We start from the raw sequence: 23,237 nt of genomic DNA, 5'->3' as shown, positions 1-23,237 counted from the left end.
AGCCTTTTCTCTGCGTTAGTGGCCCTTGTAAAAGAGTAATCGTCAGTGTGGGCCAGCAGGGGTTAAGCTTGCTTTTTGAAGATTATGCTTGACTTTCCAGTGGCCTGGCCCAGGACTAGCCACTCTCTTCTAATCCACCACTGCGGGCTTTTGATAGCTCCCACTGCGAATCCGTATTACAGTTACTGATTAAAACTGAGAGACAGAGCAGGAAAGAAAACAGATAAAGAAAAAAGACTGACGGGAAAAAGGGAAGGCAAGAACTAAAAGCTACTCCTATTTCAGAAGTGGGATTCTAAACAATACAGCAGCTGAATTCCTCTAACTACCTCTAACCCTTATACTTAAACTCACAGATGGTTATATAAGACACACGCATGTGTTAAAAATTCAGTTTAGAAAGTGAAAAACTGAGCTGAAGATGTTCTTAGTATTTATATCATAGCTGACAGGAAACAGTCTCAAAACCCCAACTGTGAATATTACTTTAATAACATGAACATCCTCGAAGCACTAATAACAAAACAAGACGAAGACGCAGAATAGACTAGGAAAACAAAACTGTGTATATCACAGCCATTAAAAAAGGAACTTTAATCCCACCTAATGACGTAGTCTTATCTGGTATTAGCTGTTTACACTCTGCTATCTTTTGTAAGGCCTCCATTGTGCTGCTGGTCCACTCAATCTTTTCTCCTCTCCTCTCAGATACTGAGTAATCTCTAGGATAAAATCTACACATGAATAATTCACAGCCATCTGCCACAGATCAACGGTCTGAATAAGTCTCAGAAAAGTATGGCGGTGCGATTTTTGTGTTTGTCTTAAAAAAACGACTTCTCACTGCAGCTCCCGCCCAGTACTGTACAACACTGCACGGCTGCTGTGACTGACAGAAAGACAACTGTAACTCCCCACCTAGCTATGAGCTCATTTAAAAAACTGCTAGTCCATGCATTTATTTATTTTTTTTTTATTTGCTCCACACCCTTACTGGGATCTACTCTTGTATTAATTATTGTTGCGAGCATTTTGGTGAGAGGGTGTGAATTGATCTTAGGGTGGTGAAACGGATGAAACCGCACATGCAAAGTAAACAAAAGTTACAGGACGTCCTCTACCGGGATCCACAGGGGAAAAATATGTTTTCTAGGTCTCATTCTGAAAAAACACACAAGCAGGCAAAAAGAAATTGCAGATTGTCCACATTTTGCTTTCCAGCCTGCAATAACTTTGTCAGAGGAGGAGGCTGGAGTCTCCAAAATGTAAAAACACAACTACAACCCATACACAAAAACCACCCACTAAACCCAGCACCAGCTTTCTTCAGTCAGACTATCCAAGGCTCAGAGGGGTTTAACAAGCTCTCTGAGGCCTCCAGCAGCAGACGGCCCCTCGCTCTGTTTGTGTTCCAGGCAGGGGAGCCACTCTGTATGACGATCTATTGACGCAGGATCCCCCTCAGCCAGGACCTGCCACAGATTACTTCTGCTGGAGAGAGGAGGGAGGGCAGCGTCTTGTTGGGATGAGAGAGTTTGTCTGTGTGTGTGTTCTAGCTCTGGCTCCAAGGCCATAAACCCAGTTCCAAAATGCCAAGTTGCATGTCAACATGCCAGCCTTTGCCACCCAAGTTTAAGTCGGACAAAAGCCCCTTCAGTTCTCTAAAACGGTGGTTTCAGAAAAGGAAATGATGATTAGTCATATATGGGAAAGGGCTTAGCAATACTGCGCAGACTGGAGGGCTACAAGGGGAAAATTAACTGCTAACAGAAGGTGACAGTGGGGAATGCAAGCCTCGTTCTAAATTTCAAAGAGCCTCAAGGTGGAGAAAAGTCTGGCAGTTTGAATTGTTTCAGCTTATTACAACATGTCAACATAACTATCCCTAAACTGTTTTTGGTGTTACTTGGGAACAGCTGTATATGAAGGATCTGGCTCAGTTATGAATCATAAGAAACCTCCTTCCCAAAAAAGGGATTAAGTTTATCCATCAACTGACATATTGTTGCAGAGTATAAAAGGCTCACACCCTTCTTGAAAGATTTTAAATGAGATGAAAAATGACTTGTGATTACATTGACAACTGTGGATTCAGGTTTGGACCATATCCCGTTACCTTAAAAGTGAATTATTGTCCATGAAAGTATGAGCAACACGGACAATGTCTATGAAATAACTACACGTATCAATATTCACAACAGCAAAAATAAAATATATAATGTTAGTTGAGGCTTGAAAGAAAATAAACAGCTGTGAGAAGTGAGAATAGACAGAGCATAAGAGGAAAATAATAGAGGCCCTGTTGCTGTGTGTACTTGAGAAGAAAGAAGAAGAAGAAACGGATATCTCTAGCTTGTGCCAACGTTCACAGCTATCTGGACAGCCTGAAACATCCACTCTGACGCAAACCCTTCTGGACAGGACTCAACCGTGTCTCTACTCACAGCTCAAGAGAAAAGGTTATGCCATCAACCCACATTCCACCGCACAGGGCCAATAGCGCTACAAGAATTAATCATTGGCTGTGGCATCACTGTGTTGAATACGACCAAGACAGCCAAAGCATGATGATTAAGGGAGGACACAATTGGTCTTTTGTCCATTTTAGGTCTACAGGAGTGATGAAAACGTAGATCTGCGCCACTATGACGATAAGCAACAAAGGTGAAGATAGAGAAAAAACAACTGTGAAGTTATCGATGAACAGTGAACACATCGTCATTCAAGGGTACAGAGTTTTACATTTTTAAGGGAATTTGCATCCAAGAAAAAAAATTCACAACTAAATGGATAAATTACTCTGTACTTCTCTTTAGCTGCCAAAAAGAAAATTATACGTAGCAGGGGAGTAACAGTTCTGAAACTGAGGCACAAATTCCCACGGTCTCCAACACCACCAACCTGCTACCAGCAGCATCCCACCTCCCACATATTATCAGCAACACCCCCAACACCTGCAAATTCAATACAATATTCCAGAAATCGGATGTTTCTTAGAACTTAAGAACATTAGGAAAAATAAACTAGGTTTACCTAGAAGACTTTATAATTAGTTGTATGTCAGGTTCAACAGCACGGGGTCTAGGTCACCTGTGTTGTGAGGAAATTAATTTTAAGTATGGTTACTAAACTTGGCTGTTGAAGCGCAGATGAAGGAATCACTAAAATTTCAAGATCTGTTTTTTTTTTTTTTCTCCCCAGCACATTTTTTTAGCATAGGTTTTATGCCTGATGTCCCTCTTAACATAACTTTGGGCCGACACCCACTGGCTTGTGCTGCCTCAGTGGCTGGGACATCTTGGCGGCTAAGTTGTCCAGGGACAGTTTACAAACAGCTCATCCTAGAGTCGATGGGTAATACTCTAACCAGTATCTCCAACTACTGCCCCTAAATTATTAAGATATACAGTTTGTTATTTCCCTGTTCTTATTGAAGGGTTTTTGTTTATGTTATGTTGGTTCTTCCTTTATTTTTTTAATGTCTTAAATAACTTTTAATTGGTCTAGTTGGTAACTGGCAACTATAGATACATACTATGGAACAGAAAACCTCAAGAATGCACTGATATTCATAGAGGAAAAACACAATTAAGAAAAGATAAACATAATAACAAGAAAACGCTAAAGTAGGGATGAGTGATACAAACAAGAAATGCAAAATGTAATAACAGTTCTGTAACAAAAACAGGTGAGAAACTGTCACTTGAATTGCTTCTGTCACTGAGAACAGGGTACCACAAACTTCTCATTGTGCCGATTTGCTCTAGAAAAGGTTTCTGTAGGGCTGAATCTAGATGCAAACATCTGATAATTTTTTTGTTTTTGTATTTAATTTGTGTTTCCTGATATTGTGTCACCTTCGTTACCTGAAGTCACTTTCATTACCTGACTGTGTGGTTACAAAATCCATGTACACATCCATGTCATATAGTGATATAGTCATAACATGACTGCAAAGCAATGACACTAAAATTAGACCATAAAATTACACTTGGACAAACACGTGCCTTCTGTCAGACACCACTGTGTAATTACTGTCTTAACAATGCAACATGCTGGAGTAAATGCGTTTCACAACTGTTAACTTGATCACATTCAATCACTTCTTAGTCTGAAGAGCCCTTGTAGAAAAGGAAAAATCAAAGCAGCAGGTTTGGTCTAATCGCTAAGGTGTAATCAAATTATCAGCTACATCATTAAGACGGAGAGAGGCTACAGTTCTGCAGTTTCAAAATAACTGATCTCTGTACTTTGAAACAAGGTCTCAGCTTTGGCTAGGAGAACTGTCTGACTTGGTAACAGCTACAACACAACACAATTACCTTCATTACTGCCTTCAGACTAAACAACTCACATCACAGTCTTCAACGCCGTCAAACACAGAGTCGAACAAAGGTGCATATGCAGACTCATCATAATCATTTTGTATTTTGTTTTTTTTTTTTACATCTTACCTGGTCGACTGTGAGAGTTCATCGCTGTGGTTCTGGGGCCAGACAAACTTGACAGGGGAGCAAAGGTGAGTGGCGAAGGTGTACTGTCTACTGACCACCATGTGGTTCCCAGCCAAATTGGCGCTTCCTCGAGCCTCGGCCAAGGAGGGACAGGAAGGTGGTGTATCTCAGAGATTCATCACACCGAGCCACAGGTGGAGTCTGTCAGTAGTTTGTTGTGGCAGGTTTCCTTCGACCAAACAGTCAGACAGAGTCACAGTCAATAAGAGCCAAGAAAATCGGAAATGTAATTGTTAAATTGTTGTTGTTTTTATGAAGCAGAAATGAATTAAAGCAGCATTTTGTTTTACGAGTAGTGTGGACACCAACTACAATTTAAGTGTAGTAAATATGACATTAATCTTATTATTAATAAAAGTCACTTGGATTATTCTGGGCAAGAGTAGTGATGTAAAACAGCTCTGGCTTCAATCAAGTTTCATTAGAACCATCTGGGTTTGCAAAAATCACAGCATGTTTACATAATTTAAATCCAACAGCTAGCTCTGCAAAACACTGCTAGTCAGACTTGCAAATCCTTTGGCCTGATACATGTATATATACACATTGGTGGTTGAGAAGCATTCACAGATTATTCAACACTATTAGTAAATTGTGACTTTGGAAGCTGCTTCGACATTTGCCAGCTTTGAGTTTTGCATTAATAAAAGTCTGTTCCCTGTAGTAGAACAGAGAACTGAGTAGCAGAAACAGGCGTGTGTCTCTCTGCCTCAGAGTCAATTGCAGAAGAGAAAGTTAAAAAACCTCTCATGATGTCAAAAGTGTGTCAGCGGTACATGCCTTACTCCGGTTTTGTAGAAACATTACAATTTTAAGGACATTTGGCCAGTTCCTACAGCCTCATAAGAACCATGGTTACAATTAGGTTTCGCTTTAAGAGCTGGGGTTAGGCATTTATTTGTAATGGTTAAGATCATATTCATTAAGGTTTTCACTCTCCACAAAAAACGTCACCTGGACAGGGAAAGTACATTACACAGCAGGGACTGGCAACACTAGGAGCTCTGCTGAATTGACGCAGCTCTGTGCGGGAAACAAACAGAAAATCTGAATCTGATTCATTTGTAAAGTCAACTCTGTGTTTCAGGTGTTAACCCAGACATTGTCATGACCAAAGGTGAATCATCTTAAAACTATATCACAATATTTATCAATATTTGTGACACAACAATAGAAAATGACAATGTGACAATAGCACAGTTATAATGTCTGTACACAGTCTGTAAAATCCAAGCAAACACAAACTTAGAAAAGATTAGAAATGATATTATTGACTTTTCATGTGATATATGGACACAACCTAAATCATTCTGCTGACCTTGATACTGCCCATTGTGTTTACACACAAGCGTTTTTGCAGAAGAATAAATGTCAGCAACATTTTTGGACAGTCTCGCTGCCATGTCCTCCTGTGTCATCTCTGTGTTGTACGTGTAAACACGCCAAGACACACACAACACCACCACACTGACATCACCGCCACCGCCAGTATTTGAATTGTGTGCTCGCAAAGTGGCTGGCAAACAGCCTGTGAACTGGGTCACTTCATGTGTGGACACAATAGGCAAACACACACAATCCCGCAGGTTGAGAAGTGTTGAACAAGTACAGATACAAATTAGTTGGCAGTAGCTGTGCTCTAACAAGAGAACTGCCCTTCTCAAGAAGAACGGTGAAGATGTTGGATCTCTGATTTAGCATCTAAGTTATCCAGCACAGAACTGTGCAAAAAGTGTAAGACCTGTCAAAATCTGAGGAGACGTTTCTCACAGTTACTACTCTGAGAAACTTTAAGAAGTCCAGGAAGGACCTGGCTCACATCTGGCAACTTCATCTGGATGCTAATCAATAATCCAATGAAGCTTGATCAGAAATGGTCTTTGGGAAAGGAGAGCAGTCAAGATACCATCTCTTATGTTTTCAGTTGTTCTTCTGTAAAAACTTAGAAATAAATAGCATTGCTAAAAAAAAAAAAAAAAAATCTACTGATGGTCTTGGTCTGTAAATAATGAGATTTTACATAGAAAGGTAAGAAAAGTCATTGTGGAGTGTGATGTGCAGATGTTGAGGTGGTCAGAGACTGTACAGAGCACAGGTTATTTTGTGTTTGGGAGCTCCCCATCACTGGGATGAAGTGGTCTTAAAATGTCAGTAATATTGTGTATTGCAATTATTTCCCGGGATAATATATTGTCCAATAAAGGAAGATATCATGGCAAACAATATTATACATATTTGATCTGATTATGAAGTTCTGTCTTGATTTCAAAGGCAAACATCTGTCTGAATGTGGCTTGGGATTAGCATAAGGAGCTAGGAAAGGCTTTATGTCCATTATTGTGCTCACAGTAAGACTAAAGTGTGTCAAAAATGCAAAATGTATCTAATCTCACACACACACAAGCCTCTGTTTATTCAACCCTAAGCCACTAAAATTCACCTTTTTCACATCTCAACAAGTGTCAAGTGAACTGAACGCAAACAAGTGGAAGCAGAGCTCCAATCGGTCACTAGAAGCAGCACAGAAGTCACACTAACAGGTCCGTTTTCCCGTCTCTCCTATAAACAGACACTCAGTCTATTTGCTGCTGTTGTTACTTTAGAAGTGCTGAACTGAATTATTGTCAAATGAATGTTCATTGGAAGGAGGGTGACATCTTTGTAGGGCCAAATAAAACATCATGGAAATATTATTGGCAGGATTCTCCAGGGTCTTACGTCACTGATCAGGAATTATCATAGAAGAAAAACAGTCCCTTCAGTGAATCCGGGCTTATTAACTAGTGTGAAATGTGAAGACATAAAGGCCTTATGTTGGGGGAACACTCCAATATTTAAAGTTGTTAAATCTACTTTCTTAAAATAAAATCTACTAAAAAAATCCTCCCCCTTTGCCTGATAAACCAGATTACCATCATTATGAACAGAGGTGAAGTTGAAAAGTCTGTCCGACGTCTGACAAGATTGCGTGTTAAATACTTGTACTCGTGTGCACAATGCCTTCAGGACCAGGAGACGTACTCTCAAAAGGTGTTGATGGATTTCCTGGAAAAAAAAAAAGCCCTCGTTGTGTCGGCTGGAGGACAACGGTGCTAATTTTAGATCAAGCTACATATTTTTGTCAAAGGAGTCATCTGTCACACAAGAACTGTGCTTTTACAGCTTATCCTACTGTGTCAGCAACGACCTCAGGCACTCTCACTCTCTTCACACACACACACACACACACACAAACAGAAAATAAACTTCTCTACATGAAGCCAAAACTACTTCTTTGCCGATGACTCAGTCTGCTTCTGTCAGCAGTGAGCACTTCTTAATTTCACTTTTTCTGAAATTAAAACTGCTCTTCGGGGATCGGATAAAAATTAATCTTGGTACAACACTGCGGATATTTTTACTGCACTAGTAGAAGTGATAAAATACACCACCTGTATCTCTTCATGTGCCTCATTTCCACAGACTGACGTTTAGGATTAGATGAGATTTATTGTTCTCATGCAGTAAAGTTTGAATCTGGAAACGTTTCACGGCACTTGACAGGAAAACAACTCTCAGGACCCCTTAATGGACTTCATTTCCCAAGCACTCTGAGCACTGCCGGGAGTAATCACGAAGGCATAAAAATAACATGTGGTCGGATAGTGAGCAGTAAACAACAATTAAGAGACCCCTTGCATAGCTCGCGAAATGAATCATTGAAAATGCACTTATGCCATGAAGACAGCTTCAGCTTCTCAGCCCTAATTGACTATGAATTATTCAGCTGGCAAGTGGGATTATCAGCGCCGCTAATATGCTACTGAATGATGTGTTGCTGCGTTTTCTTTGTTACTGGCAAAAACAGTCGAGGTATTTGGGCTTCAAAATGAGCCACACGATGTTGGCTTTGAACAAAATACTTAATTAGAACCTGAAGATCCCCCAGGAAAAGTGCGGCATCTCATTCTGAGCAAGGCGAGGACAGAATATGGTAACATATCACTGTTGCTTTTATCAGTTAAGGGCATGGCTGTGTCAAAGTCAAACAGACCCCATCTTCCTCAAAGGTCAGTGTGACATAGGCAACGAGAAACATGGCACACGAGGGAGAGAGAGTGAGCGAGTGAGTGAGTGAAAGTGCCCAGGACCTGCAGTAACACTCTCTGCTGATGTTTGCAAGTGAACGAGGCCAGCTATGGCTGCAGGACAACACATCAATCAGCTGTTGGCTGAATATGTGCGAGATGACAGGATGAGGAGAGCAGGCATCAAGTGGCACTAGGGGACTATTTTTTCTGCTCATACACGGTTTTGACAGTTGTGTGTTGTAGCGACTGAAATACACACTTATAGTGGACATGATGATGATATAAATGTCACAGTATTGTGTGATAATCACATGGAATTTGCCAAATTAATCAGTAAAGATCAGTCATTGTTACAGTGTTGGAATGTCCTGAAGTGTGTCACATGCATAAATTAGAGCGGCCTGTGGGGGCAAGTAAAATGTGACCATCACTGAGATCATCCACCACAGCTTCCTCAAATCCAGACTGACTATACTAGGAGGTATGTTTAAAGTTTTAGGTGGGAGAAAAATATTTAATAGTTTTCTTTAAATGTGTGAGTGAAACCTGGACTGAATTGTTTGGGTTTGGGATTCAAATATTTGGCATCAAACATCATGGCACATGGTGATGAAGCACTTTTGTTCATCGGCTCTCCAGATTTGAGAAGTCTTATAGTGTGACCTGTTATAATCCAGTCTGGAGTGGTAAAAAAAAAAAAAGAACACCGTGGTAATGCACACACAAACACAAATATACAGAGAACCATATGTCTATTGAAAAGCGGGAAGTAGCATCTTCCCATGCAGTGTGCAAAATCCTGTTAATAACAGAAGCCTGCTCAACTTCCTTTCCTTTATTAATCACACTTTTTCATGTTGCACTCACTCGTGTCATTCTAACTTTCTTTCAGCTTCACCCATATTTATTATTAATTATCCATTCAATCCTTTAGTAATCTACTGTGCACAGAGAAGGATATATGTTTTCGAAAGCTATAATACCTGAAACCAAAGCTGCACTTTGTGCAGCGAATCACAATTAGCAACAATTCTATTTGGCAATTCTTTGTCTGAGATGTATAGATAGCTATTACACTATTTTACAAGCTCCACTTCACAATGAATAGCAGCTGTTGCTATTACTGCAACAGTAAGTCAGTGAATCTCTGTTTTAAGAAAGGAAATGTTCATAATTTAGTCTATAATGTGTATTTCACAGGCCTCTATATTAAAGCTAATAAATCAACAGTGTTATTTACCTGTTCTGTGTAGAATTTAAAGTTTTGGGTTTTATGCAGCACTGACATGACTGCATAACAGAATAAAACAGAAATTAATCAAAACGAAACAAACGTGAATCAAAATCTTCCAACTTAGTTGAATCAGAGCTGACTTCAAGCAGAGCAGAATATATTTTAAATACATGTGGGCGACCATGACTCTGTTGGTAAAGACCCTGAACACTTGGCGCCTTAAATGCATCTGCCTGTCCACAAGAATTTCCCTAAGGGGAGTGAAAAATGATTAGTTCTAATTATTATAAATAGATGTAATGAATCATTCCTTTACAATCAGCATGACAGCACAGATGAAAAATCCAGGTACCAGACAAAGTCAAACACTCTGGATTCAACCTTATAATATTGTATTTATTTTATGAAGCAATGATGTGGATTGACTGTGAGTTTGGGCAGGTAAAAAAAAAAAAAGCTAAAACGGGTTTACTGTTGGTAAAACAGCAATGTAATGTATATAGAGCCGAGTCTGGGACAATGATTCACAGTCATGAACTCACTGAGTGACCAGAAGGATCAACACAAGGATTCATCAAGCCTCAAATCACATCAGTTGAGGCTGAGAGCTTCTGTATAGCTGCCCATTAAAAGCTCTGTGTCCATTTTACTGCTTTGAATCTTCCTCTTGTCTACTTTTACTGCTTCCCTGACTGCCTGGCCAATATCCAACTTCCTTTCTTTTATTAAGCTGCATAACTGTAAGCTAAAGCACAAAAAGCAACTGTACAACTGTACAGTAGCTGATTTCCCTGACCTTTGTATTTTTAGGTCTACCTAATCCAAGAATTTAAATGAATTTAATGAAATGACAGATTCCTTCAAGTTCGATGCAAAGTCTATTAGCAGCTTCTCAAGCATTGCGTGTAATGGAGAAATGCGCAAATACACGAACAGCTGAGAAGACTGAGAACAAAGGTACAATAATATGCTGAATGGCTCTCGGCTCAGGGGAAGACCCCGCCAGGCAGTTTACAAATTCCTGCTGGGTGGACGTGTCTGTGCATTAGAGGGTCCTGTCACCTTATTTGTCCCAGAGCACAACAGTGGCATTAATAAACCCCATTAGTATCCATTAGCGTGACAACATCCAGAAAATGTCCACAAACAAGCAAACTTTCCCAGTGCCAGCTTGTGCTAAATGATGGGAGGAAGTTGGAAAGTCAGGCCTGGTCCTGACAAAGCACAAAGGAACTGAGCTAAATGAGCTTATTATTGAGATTACAAGAGGCAGACATTGGGACAAGTGCAGAACAAGAAATACATGCTCCCAAATATTGGTAAGGTGGTGCTGTGAGTTTAATGTCTAATGGGCTGGATTCAATTCAGGAAGGATCTGTTTGATTTAAGTTAAAGAAAACTATATATAAAGAACATGAAAGCAAGAGCTTATAGGACTAGGAGGGTAGAAGTACACAATACTGTGTAAAAGAACACTGTACACACTACATTGACAAATGCTGTATCAAAGACTTTGTGCAATAGACAATAGATTTTATTAGAATTTAAATGTTTATGTGTACTTACATTTTTAAATTTGCATAATGAAACTTCAACTAAATTACTTTTTATTACCTGGACAGAGTGAACCACGATATATCTGGATAAGAATCTCATCACCAAATAAATGACCAGGATATTCAAACTTTCTCAACTATTGCTCTTCGATAAAAGTACTGAACAGAAAATCTATCCTTTGTATGTCAAACAATTTGTTGACTGGAAGTGTGGCTTTAAACTGTTTCCTCTGGGGTGAAAACCAGCAGTTATGGTCCATCTGACTTCAGGCTCTTTAAACCGATTCCAGTTTTGTGGTATTGGAACATGCCGCCACAACATCAGCAGTTTGAGCACAGCTAGGAACCTTTGTTTCATCGACATTTCCAGTCTGTCATCACTGTCAAATGAAAGAAAAAGTGCCAACAAAAGAGTCTTCAAAAACATACACTCCCTGGAGTATCGCTTATCACTATCACTGTGCCCTTAAGGTACTTAGAGCATTTAATGATGTGTCTTAATGCTCTTATAAAGGCATTTCAAGTGCTACTAACTGCAATATGTATCATTTATTATTGTCACCTGCTAAGAGATATTAAAGCTGACACATTAACTGTTGTTGGACACAGCTCAACACATACCTGAATAACAAGAGCAGAGTCAAAGTTTATGTCATACAAATACAAAGTCAGAAATGACTTTGAAGGATTGGATCAAACCTTTAAGGATTGAATGTTTGTTTTTGTCTCTCTGGTGACATTTGGGAACAAAACAATACGCTGTGGCCTCAAGTTTCTAAAGCGTGGGAACAAGAGTGGCCACAACATGACCTGACCTTTAATATCAGGTGGGAACAACATGATGCACACATAACCTTCATCACCATCACAGACATATTATGATCCACTATTCATTGCAAGTGGTAACAAGACCATTCATGTTCCACATGTGAGAGGACACAGGGCTTGTTTTTTGTCTTGAATATTTCACATGATTTGGAAGCTACTGATTTTTTTATATTATACATAGATTCATAATAGTTTTATCAAGATATTTCTAAAAAGATATGCAAAGGAACATGGGTGTTAAGTAATAAAGGTGAGGTAAGGCTTTTCTGTCCTATAAATACAGCGGGTGTCTGTCAAATATGCAAATTAACACAACCATAGCATGACAAGCATCCCGTCACACGCGGTACATGAATGATCTTGTTCCCACGCATTATGAAGTCGTGGCAACAACAAAGTATCTCAACGTAACTCCCACGCCTCACCAAGTCATGACCTCCTGAATAAAAGGTTACCACAGGGCTTCAGTAAAACAACAACTTCACTTGCAAAATCAATGTCTGGCTAAATTAATTATTGTCACATGGAGAGGTAAAAGTAAAACAAGCGGTGACGATAAAGGATTTCAACTGGCGAGACGTGAAGCGGTCAAAGGAGGTGAAACAGCACTGACATTAAATCGGTCTGAAATTAACCTTGACTGTTATAAAACCTCATGTCCAAAAACATTCAGACATTAGTGTTGCTGAAGTAACATTACAGAGCTTTGTGATGTTTGATTCTATTATTACTGCCCCGCCACAATCGTATGGTCCTTACAAAACTAAAGTTTTAAACAAAGAGAGAGCACGTGGCAGGTCTGTACTTGGCTGTGTGAAAGTGCAGACATCTATCTACTGTATTCTATTATATCTGTTCATCAAACTCCCACAAGATATAATTAGTAGACACTTAAGTCCAAAGACGTGTCGTAATGTTCCTTTGCATCCATTTAGATGTTCCACAATGTAACTTTCACATACATAAGGTGTGTGACGCCTGCATTGATTCAAACATTCACTTCATATCAGGGATAACTCTCTAAATAAAAGTGAAAGCTGTTTTCTAGTCTCACTTCATGTTGCACATCCATAAGCAGTTTGACCAGCAGACAGGAAGAAGCAGAAACACGACTTACAACATAACTGTCTAGGTATCTAAACTCGTTTGTCATCATCAGTGTCATTAGAAATGAAAGTTTCCTCGCTCCTCAGTCACTGTCACTCTGTAAAACTCCATAAGAATGAAACAACAGCAGAACCACATGAGTGACAGGTAGTCCTTCCTAAAACCTGGTACAGTACAGATGCTGATCAGCTGAGTTCACAGGTTTGTACAACCGGTCCTGAAAAAGAAACTGTTAGTGGAGGAGTCTTAGCAGAGCTGGGGGCACAACCCTGCTGCAGAAGTGCTGTGTTTACAGCTCAGGAAGACACAAGCGCACAGCCCGAGCTGTGGCAGCGGAGCGGCGGTCCAACCTCAGCGCGCACACACACACACACACACACACACACACACACACACACACACACACACACACACACACACACACACACACACACACACAGTCAGGTGTCGGTTGTGTTTAAAGAAATGTGTGTGTGTGTGTGTGTGTGTGTGAGGACTTTGCTGAGACGACGCTGCACCTGGCGACTCTTGAAACGCAGCAGCTTCACGCACAGTCAAAGTGCGGCGCTGCGTAAACAGCCCGTCCCGCACGCCAAGCGACAAGTTGAGGGAAAAATAAAAACATAGCAAACACTTTTCCGACGTGACACAAGTTTGGCAGCAGTGTGAAATGTGCTCAAACCGCCGACGAACAATGTTGCTCAACGCGTTTTGTTTTTAAATCCTCTCCAAACTTCACTGGACGCTGTCTGTGGCCTGTTGCGCAACACTTCGACTTCTCGTCTCCAGACCGTTAAATACAACGAAAACTCGCGTAAACATCCAAATACGACCCAGAAACAAACAGAAGAGTCAGACTGAGACGAGGAAAAGAGCAGAAAGCAACCAGGCGGACACTTTAACATGTCTTTCAGTCACGGTGCTCACGTTGAGACAGACAGGGAACGAGCTCTACCTGCACTCAGCACCCCTGGGTGCAAACGGCTGCTTCGCTCCCACGTCTCCAGTAGCATCCACAGGGCAGGGTGTCAGGAGCCGCTGGTACAGAACCAGTCCGAGATCACCGAGCCAGCAGCTCCGCCATACTGGACTCATCACGTGCCGCCGGACTACCTCCTGGATTTCCGTGAGGGGCGGGGTCTGCAGGGGCAGGATGAGTGACAGCCCAGAGCCAGAGCACAGGAGTGAGTGCACACACACACACACACACACACACGCACACACACACACACACACACACACACACACACGCACACACGCACTCCTGATCAGCTGTTGAATGCTGTGGTTTGCACGCTGTTGCTTTACCACCTCTGTTGTCCTCTCTTCATGGCCTCTCTGGCAGCTGTGATATAAAATACTGGATATTTCTACACTTTGAATTCCATCATGCTGCAATACCTCGACGTTGATGCAACCTATCTTTTCCTCATTAGGCTCTCATGGTGTGTGATAACGTGCAGTATTGTTACAGTGCACCCTGCACCGCAGCCATCTCCAGAAACAACAAGCCTGAATTCACACTCTTACAAACTCGTGCTTCCCCAGAACCAGCAGGAACACAACAAGCATCCTCCCCCATGCAGTATCTGTCTGACAGCGACACAGGTGTCTCACTCTCTCAGTCACAGACAGCAACAAAGTGACTAACTAGTACTAACTAGTCTACATTCCTGAGTACTGCACATTTTTCTTTACTGGAGTATTTCTATTTGATGTTACTTTTACTACATGCAGTTTACAGCTTTACTTACTAGTTACCTTTTGCATATTAGTAACAATATAATTCACTAATTAATCATCATGGACAAGTGTTTAACCAGATATCAGGAAGTAGAGCGGTTAAAATCAGCTCCACCTTTACCAGCTGTGCCCCCATGTGTCTCCATGGCAACACAGTAATTGGCCCCTTATTTCCTGTCCATTGCCAGAAATGTGCACAGTTCTCACCTTTGAGAGTTAATTGAACTAATCTGGACCAAACCGCTTTCTTTATGTAGTGCTGTGAACTATTACCTACTATAGTAGGTAAAGAATGTCAGGTGGTGTTTCAAACAGGAAACTCTAGTTTAAAATGTTGTTTCGTATCACATCAAACATTTATGACAAATTAAGCCCATTTATTTTTTATTTTGCTACATTATCGCAAAACATGATTGAAAAATAGGAACAATATACTGTCTGAAAAATATTAAAAGGTAAAACAAATATCACAAAACATGGTTCCAAGACCTTTTCCTTTCACAAAGATCTACTCTGTTCAGTGTACTCCTTGAATCATTTTTCTGTCTTGTGTAACTTCAGTCTGCCTCTGTTGCTTTTACTTCACCTGGTGATTTCCAGGCAGCCTTTTCCAGGAGGACTTTACACAACTGCAGAGAACATGTGTCAACATGTTGCATTAAGCTGTTGGTTTAACACTTAGGTGGAGAAGTGTATACCAACAGTAGATTTTCCAGTTGAGAAAAGTGAGACTTGCACTGTCTTCATGGTGGGTTTGCATCACTATTGCAGAAGGAAATGATAATCCACCGCATCAAGGAGAGCCTTCCTCAAAAAAAAGTCAACACCAGTTACACTTCAGGTAGACTTGTAATAAATTAAATTCATACAAGAACGGTGATGACACATTGTTGACTGAAATCCTGCAGGAAATCCAGCATGTCTCACCACTAGCTACCTGTCCTGAAGTGTTTAAAGTCGGATCCTTTGCTTTCAGGGAACAGCTCCATTACTAGAAATCCAGGGGTGTAATACTTTCGAAAGATGCATGTGTACAAGCTGAAGACTTGCACCTCGCACTACTGCTTCTGATTCTTATTTTTTGCTTCATCTATCTTCACTCAGCAGGTGAGAAGAGCACCCCCCCCCCCCCCCCCCCAGCACAAAATAGTGCACAAAATACTGTAGGTGGTGTGAAGTAGTCAGCACACTGTGAAATCAGAGAGAAAACATTGTTTTAGCACAAACCTATTTAAATCCGACCACACAAAAAAGGCAGGTATTTGATAGGTTTCCTAAGAGTCCCATTACACAAGAACCAAATGGATTTGTCAGTGATAAAACACAGTAAATACAAATTATGACTTTGATTTCTGTGTTTTCATGTTGAATCTCCATTATGTGAACAAGCGTTCACAGTCGCTCTGTCACAACTGCTCTAGACATAAAAGTAAGAAATGTAATTTACTATCAGTGAATTGTAATGTATCCACCATGTACTGAATATTATTTTTTATTAAAAAGATAACTGACAGACGCTGACTAGAGAACAAATGTGGGTAAAACAAGCTCCTGTATGGAGCTATTATGGAAAACCACTTTGAATTTGGTGGATAAAACAGAAAACCCAGTTGTAAATCTCTTGATCCCCTTTAAACACAGACTATCTATTTACTTACTGTGTGATCCAAGAAACTGTCTGGAGCTGATTACGGAGACTGGACGCCAGAAAGATGGACTTTTACCAAAGCATGAAGCCATTCTTCAGGTGAAGATTTGGACAAATCATAGGGCACACACAGGTAAGACCCCCACTTGTAGTATTACGTAAGTTTATATCTCATAATAAGAAATACTAACACTTGCTTCATACTGTGGCCCAAGTCCAGGGGCCTCTTGAACTTTTGGGCCCCTGTGCCTGTTCCATTTACTAATCGATCCATGGTGTAGCAGTGGAAAGATGATAGAAGACACTTGGAAATATACGTATACTGATGAACTGCAGTAACTGTGCTGAAATCTATGTGCCCCTCGTCAGTGCTCCATAGCCCTGTAGAAGTCCACAACAGTGGACGATATTGCAGCCAGGCTTGAGAGGACACCTGATGCTGCCTCAAAAGCTGCCGCAGCAGTAAGACTGGGATTATGTAAACACTGACACTCTAGCTTTAAGAGTGGGAGCTCATCTGAAAAGAAATGGAACAACTCAACCCAGCAGAGCTGTTCTCTAAAGAAAACACTGACAGCATAATAAGTATCCACTCAAACTGGCCTGTCCACATTAGAAAGCAAAGAAAGCTGATTTGAACATAGATGGGACAACTTAACCCGGCCACAGTCTCCTCGAAACGTAGACTGCTGACAAGTTAATAAGTATTCTCTGAAACTTGTCCATAGCTGTGTAAAAAACATCGGATGCATCCAGAGTTTCTCTGTAATGAAAGCAGATATGACTCAACCATGCCATAGGCTGCTGTGCCATATTTTATACCAATAAAAATTCACAAAACAAACTAACAGAAGAAGCTGCAGCTACAGGAAGCGCCTGCTTGAGGTTATTGCTGCCAACGGGTGGTCAGCCAGGTAATTCACGGGTAATTCAAGGGTTCACATACTATTTCAACTTGCACGGTGAGGTTTTTATGGTTGTTATAAAATATAATAATAAAATAAAATAAACAAAGCATAATGTCAGACACAATTTCCTGAAATGTGAAACTAAGAAGGCAAGTCTGTTACATCTTCATCTCACTGCTACTATCCAATCATTTTACTGAGACCTGTGCTCATCATCCAATGATCCTCAGAGCTCATCAGTTTATAATCATAGAGTTATTAATCTCCTGGGGACCTTCTTTGAGGACAAGCAGCTGCATCTTAGGAACCAGTGGTTCGGGGTTCAGTGTCTTGTCCATGGACACTATGACATCCGGCCAGGAATCCGGGGAACCAGGTGTTGAACCACCAACCCTGGGGTTTGTGGACATCTGCCCTACCAACTGAGTCCCAGCAGCCCTTATCATTATCTGTTAAGTGGTGTACATGCTGCTTCATTTTGCCTCTCCACCACCCACCAATAAGCAGTGTCTGAATCCCCTTAAGATAGTGGAGTAAAAGAGATGCAGGTTAAAAGCAACACATTGATTTTAAATGGTATATTTACTGAGTAGTGAGTGTTTCACGTGTCAGACGTGACTGGAAAAAGAGGCCTTTAGCTCACTGCAAGTGTCAGAATGTCATTTTTTAATGTCAGTTCAACTGACACAGGAAAGCGACAAAGATTGTTCTTGTTTTTCTTATTTTTGGAGTTTGAATGACAAAGAAACACGACAAGAGAGACTTCTTCTTCTCACGTCATCCGACATGTGAGTCTTCCACGGATTGGCTGTCACCCATCTGGGCCTCAGTGAAGAAAGAGTGACGGAAAATCGACTCCTCCAGCTCAGTGGAATTAGAGACAAAAGAGAAACCCAAATTCTATGACAAACGTGAATGCTGTTGTAATTTCAGAGCCTGCAGCTACGGCGTATTTTGTGACATTTTGCTTCAATTTAAGTGATGCCACCATAAACCTCAACGAGTCTTCACAGTAGCGTGTCTCACCTGTCATATGTGATGCTTCCAAAATAAAGTTAGTGTCAGATGACTGAGAAATTGAGATGCTAGTTGTCAGTCACTTGTCAACTCGCTATAGATGATCTGTAAAAATAGTGTGACAGGTTTCAACTGTAATAATGTACTGTGTCCTGGTTATGGAATAGGTTCACGGGACTCTGTACATCTGGTATCTCACTAGATTTTTTTATTGAGGGAAGTAATGAAAGATCACAGAGGCAGGCAGGGCTGTCCTCCATGTATTGCCCACACACAGGGGCTGGGGAGTGCTGCAGCCAATGCCAGCTGTAATTGGCCAAGAGGTGGGGTAAACAGACAACCATTCACAACTATGGCAAGGGTCCCCAAACCCCCCCCTAACCATGAGCCTTACGTGCAGAGAGAGGTTTGGAAGAGTTCTGTTTTCCGCAGGTTTGTGAAAGTTGAGAGTGAAGCAGCTGAGCGTGCAGAGGTGGGTACCTCGTTCCACCATCCTGGAACCGCAGAGCTCAAATGTTTTTCCTGGGATCTGTTGAGGTGAGGTGACCACAAGACGTTGTTCGCTTACAGAGAGCAGTCATAGCAGTTTGTCGCGTGACTTGCGTTGACCTGTGTTGAGAAATCCTGGCTCACAGTCACAGTGAATCCTACACCTGTGCTTTGTCTGTGCGCTGTTATTGCACACGTGCAGTTACACAAAGGGCTTTTTGAGCTAGAGACAAACTGTAACTCACAAACAGAGACTGATGGGAAATCTTTGCCAGATGCACCAGAAAAATCATAAAGACCATGGATTTATTCTAGTTTTCCACAGTTAAAACTATAAACATTGTATATTTATCACACCAAAATGCTAATAATCCACACTAATACCTCTCTGCTAACAGATCCAGCACCTCTCCAGGAATGCCAGTACAGGCTTTCAAAACACCTGCTTCATCAAATCTTGCTGCTTTTCTTCCAAACACGACTGGTAATACTATTTGAGCTCCGAGCTCATGCAAGACCTGCAGGAAATACACACTGTATGCCTTCATTGTAATATTGCTTTGACAGCAGTGGATGGATTTCCTGCACGTTATGATGGGAAGATCAATTCTTGCAAACCCACGATTGCAGCGCGTTCTCCCGGGAGCACATCGTTATCTTTCAGGAGATAAGCTAACGTTGGCACATTCGCACGCTGTGGGTAATGCAATTCAAAGTGGGGAACGGGGAGCTGAGGGGAGATGCCAGGGCATGCAAATGTAGCACATATGATAAACAGGGGGAAACAGCCGGTACTGCCATACACTGCTGTGAGAAAGCAGGGTTTATTTGTAACCCTTTTGGAATAATCTAATAATGTTGCTCTTTTCCATTATCTTATTTAATTTCAGGATTTCAGCCACCCACAGAAGAAGGGAAAAGGCTAAAAGGGTGTGTTTCTGCATCCGGTTAACTCAATTAAGGCACAGGATTTTAGTCCTCTCTCAGCTTGTTGAAGTTTAGAGCATCATGTGTCTTTTATTTTGAGCATTATTTCACAATTTCACAGGATCAATTTTAAAAGTGAAATTAATTGTTTTATTTTTTTTGCATTATTTGTCACCAAATGAACAGATTTTGAAAATATGTGTCAACAACAGTAACAAATTGGATTTAGAGATTTGAGTTGAGAGAATCCTTTAACCAATACAATAGCAACGCAGAACCACAGAGATGAAATTTTTCCAATGAAATTGGAACTCTAAAGAAGAGGTTTTGAATGTAATGTGTGTAAAATGCTTGTTCAAGAAAGCGGTAACTAACAAGAAATAGCAACAGCTTGCTATACTGTACATCCTTCCTCCACAGCTAAAGGTGCACTAAGTGGATAAGAGGGATTAATGGTTTCCAAGCCACAAAACACCAGCCAATCCTGTTAAGCCAAGCCAAGCACAGTGGCAGTGGTTCAGATGTGCACGGCTTCAGTGATTCCCTGTGGGTCTCCTGACACCGAGGAGCCCTCAGAGTTCTGCCTGTGTACATATCATCCCTTTATCGAATGCCCCCCCCCCCTCTCGTGAGCGTTTCATTCTCTTCCTCTTCCTTTAATTTTTTTTAGTGTGGTTCCTGTCACTCCATCATCCCGACCGTGGACAACGCTGGTACATCGTATGTTTTTTGTTGAGTAGTATTCTCGACAGCACGTACAAGTTCTAAAAGTGAAAGCACATGGCCCCTTTGACTGTAGATTTAACAGGTTTTACATGAGTGTTAATATTAAACAATTATGAATACTGTGGCAGCTGATGCAGTCCTTTCGTAGGGTTACAAAAGATAAATCTGAGGATTGATGGAGCAGGAAGAAAAGAAAGATTCTGCACAGTTTTTGTCGTTGCTTTTTCCCCAGTAAACAGCTGTCAGATGCATGTAGTGGAATGCCAAGGTTAGTATTTTATGTATAGTAAAATAGAAATGAACATAAGATGGAAATAATTAAGTGAACTACAAATACAACAGTTTCCTCCTGACTTCTCACTCAGTTCTTAGCTTTAGTTTAAAGAGTTCAACATCAGAAGTTGCATCTGTTATGTTACATTCCAAGTGTCTGGAGAACACTTCGAGCAGCGTTCAAGTCCTGCGACAGTGTGGTGAATGCAGAATGCAGCTGTAATCCACCAACCACACCGACACGAGCGCACAGAACGAGAACCTGAGCAAAGACAGCGAAGTGGAGGAAGGCGTGTTGATTCTTACTTTCAGCACAGTGCAGTCTCAACGCCACAAGTGAGCAATGTCGCTATGGTAACAGCGGATTATCATCTATTACATAACTGGGGCTGTGCACTCAAACCCTGCTGGATACAGAGTTGGACTGTGCAGGTTTTGTTCCTAGGTGTTCCTAACGGCCCAGGTGGTCCAGATTGTGCTAATTTTACATTATTAAATATTTAAGCTGATCCTAAAAAATCAAATTTTATTGTGCACAGTAAACTCAAGCAACATCCCTGTAACCCCACAGCTCTGATTGCATCATTTTATTGATTCATGAAACCCTGATACTTGAGAGACTAGAATGATAGAAAAAAAAGAATACATTTGCTTTAATGGGGCAGTGTACAAACAGCATATAGACTCTTTCATGTCTCATTGAGAGCCCATACTCATTCTCCACTATATATAATGCACTTGTGGAGTTGTGCCTCATCTGTCAACCGGATGCAGGATTCAAAACAATCGACTTCTCAAGGCAATTAAGAATGAATTTCTATCTAATTACTGCACTGAACAAGATACTGAACCTGTAGCTTTTACAGTTTTAGCACCAAACTGTCTGCAGCTACAACCAGTCAAGATGCTTCACTCTGTGATGAAAATCTGCGTCTGATTTTCTTAAGGGGTGACCTTTAGAAATAAGAGCCACTCATGCAATTTAAGCCCAAGACCTGCATGATTCACCTTCACTGCTAATCATGCAAGTGGTTCACTAATAACTATGGGACATTACACACATGAGCACACATTTAAGACACACGTGCTGCACCATATTGAATCTTAGAAGACATATAAATCTTATAAAGCTACAGTCATATCATCGCTTTGAAGTTAATGAAGGTTTGAAATGAGCACAGTGACACTGCATGTGCACCTGTTACACATGTGGACCTCATCTCCACGGAGTGGAAGCAGTCTTACTGTTTTTTATGAGCACTTTTTACAGATTCAAATCCACTGCTTTCTCTATAAACCGTGTTGTGTCTGTACACAGAAGGAGCCATACAGCGAACACCTACATGTAATTTCACTGTGCACTCCAGTCAACAGTGAAATCCACCGGGGCAACTGGGCCTCTCTCTCGTAATTACACGTTCCCCTGTGAAATTTAAACTCATTTATTCCTTTTGTTGCCTGAAAGCATGTTTAATACAGAGCCCCATGATGCATTTAGATCGTGTTTTCAAATCAAGAAAAGCAATTAAGCAGATAACTAGTATTCACAGCGAGGTTTAACCCCATGCTACAGCAGATAGTTTTATTCTCAGCAATCTGCTAGCGGATCTAGTTATGTGATGAAAAAGTTAAGGGATCAATAAAGACATAAAAGTCCTACTGGAAGGTGCACAGATGTCTGCATTAGAGTTCATGACAACTCATTCAGTAGTTGTTGAAATATTTTATTAGTAGCCTTATCTCTCTCTAATATATGCTGTCAATTTGCTTTGCCAAATACACTGACAAGCTGTTAAACAGAGCTGTTGTGTGGGTTATGATCACTGATAATGTTTTCTTTTTCACTCCAGAAGTGTTACATCCATTCATACAGCAGGGAGTAGCAAGCACATGTCTTTGGAGCCTGAGACCAGTGACCCACATGTGATTAGGTTCAAGCTACCAACACACCTCTGGTTAAGTTTAGAGAAATGATCCTGCATTTGGTTAAAAATGAAAAAAAATGTCTCGTCTTGTGCTCAAATCCAACATTTAATGAGTTCCACTACACTTGACTCTGTCTCCAATGCACAGCAGTGGAGGCAGTGAATGGCATATGAGTCAGTCAGTGACTCATGTGGATTCACTTGGCAGCCCTAAAATAAAAACTCTGTATGACTTTCCAGTCTGACTTTCCATTTTTTGCATTTTTGACTCT

At 40.9% G+C, this 23,237-nt stretch overlaps 1 protein-coding gene across 2 annotated transcripts in view; it reads right to left on the bottom strand.

Annotated features, from left to right (window-relative positions):
* hdac4 (histone deacetylase 4) overlaps positions 1–14,411 on the bottom strand; it is a 101,011-nt gene extending 86,600 nt beyond the window's left edge. For both annotated transcript variants that reach the window (XM_026376571.1, XM_026376572.1), the window contains exons 1-2: positions 14,265–14,411; positions 4,455–4,683 (exon numbers count right to left, since the gene is read on the bottom strand). In XM_026376571.1, the coding sequence (XP_026232356.1) occupies positions 4,455–4,476 (22 nt within the window). In that variant the 5' untranslated portion in view covers positions 4,477–4,683; positions 14,265–14,411. The remainder of the gene's footprint in view (positions 1–4,454; positions 4,684–14,264) is intronic.
* Positions 14,412–23,237: the final 8,826 nt, after the last annotated feature.

Source organism: Anabas testudineus, chromosome 21, assembly GCF_900324465.2.
Source record: "Anabas testudineus chromosome 21, fAnaTes1.2, whole genome shotgun sequence".
Classification (NCBI taxonomy): Eukaryota; Metazoa; Chordata; class Actinopteri; order Anabantiformes; family Anabantidae; genus Anabas; species Anabas testudineus.
This window is presented reverse-complemented; position numbering and strand designations above follow the sequence as displayed.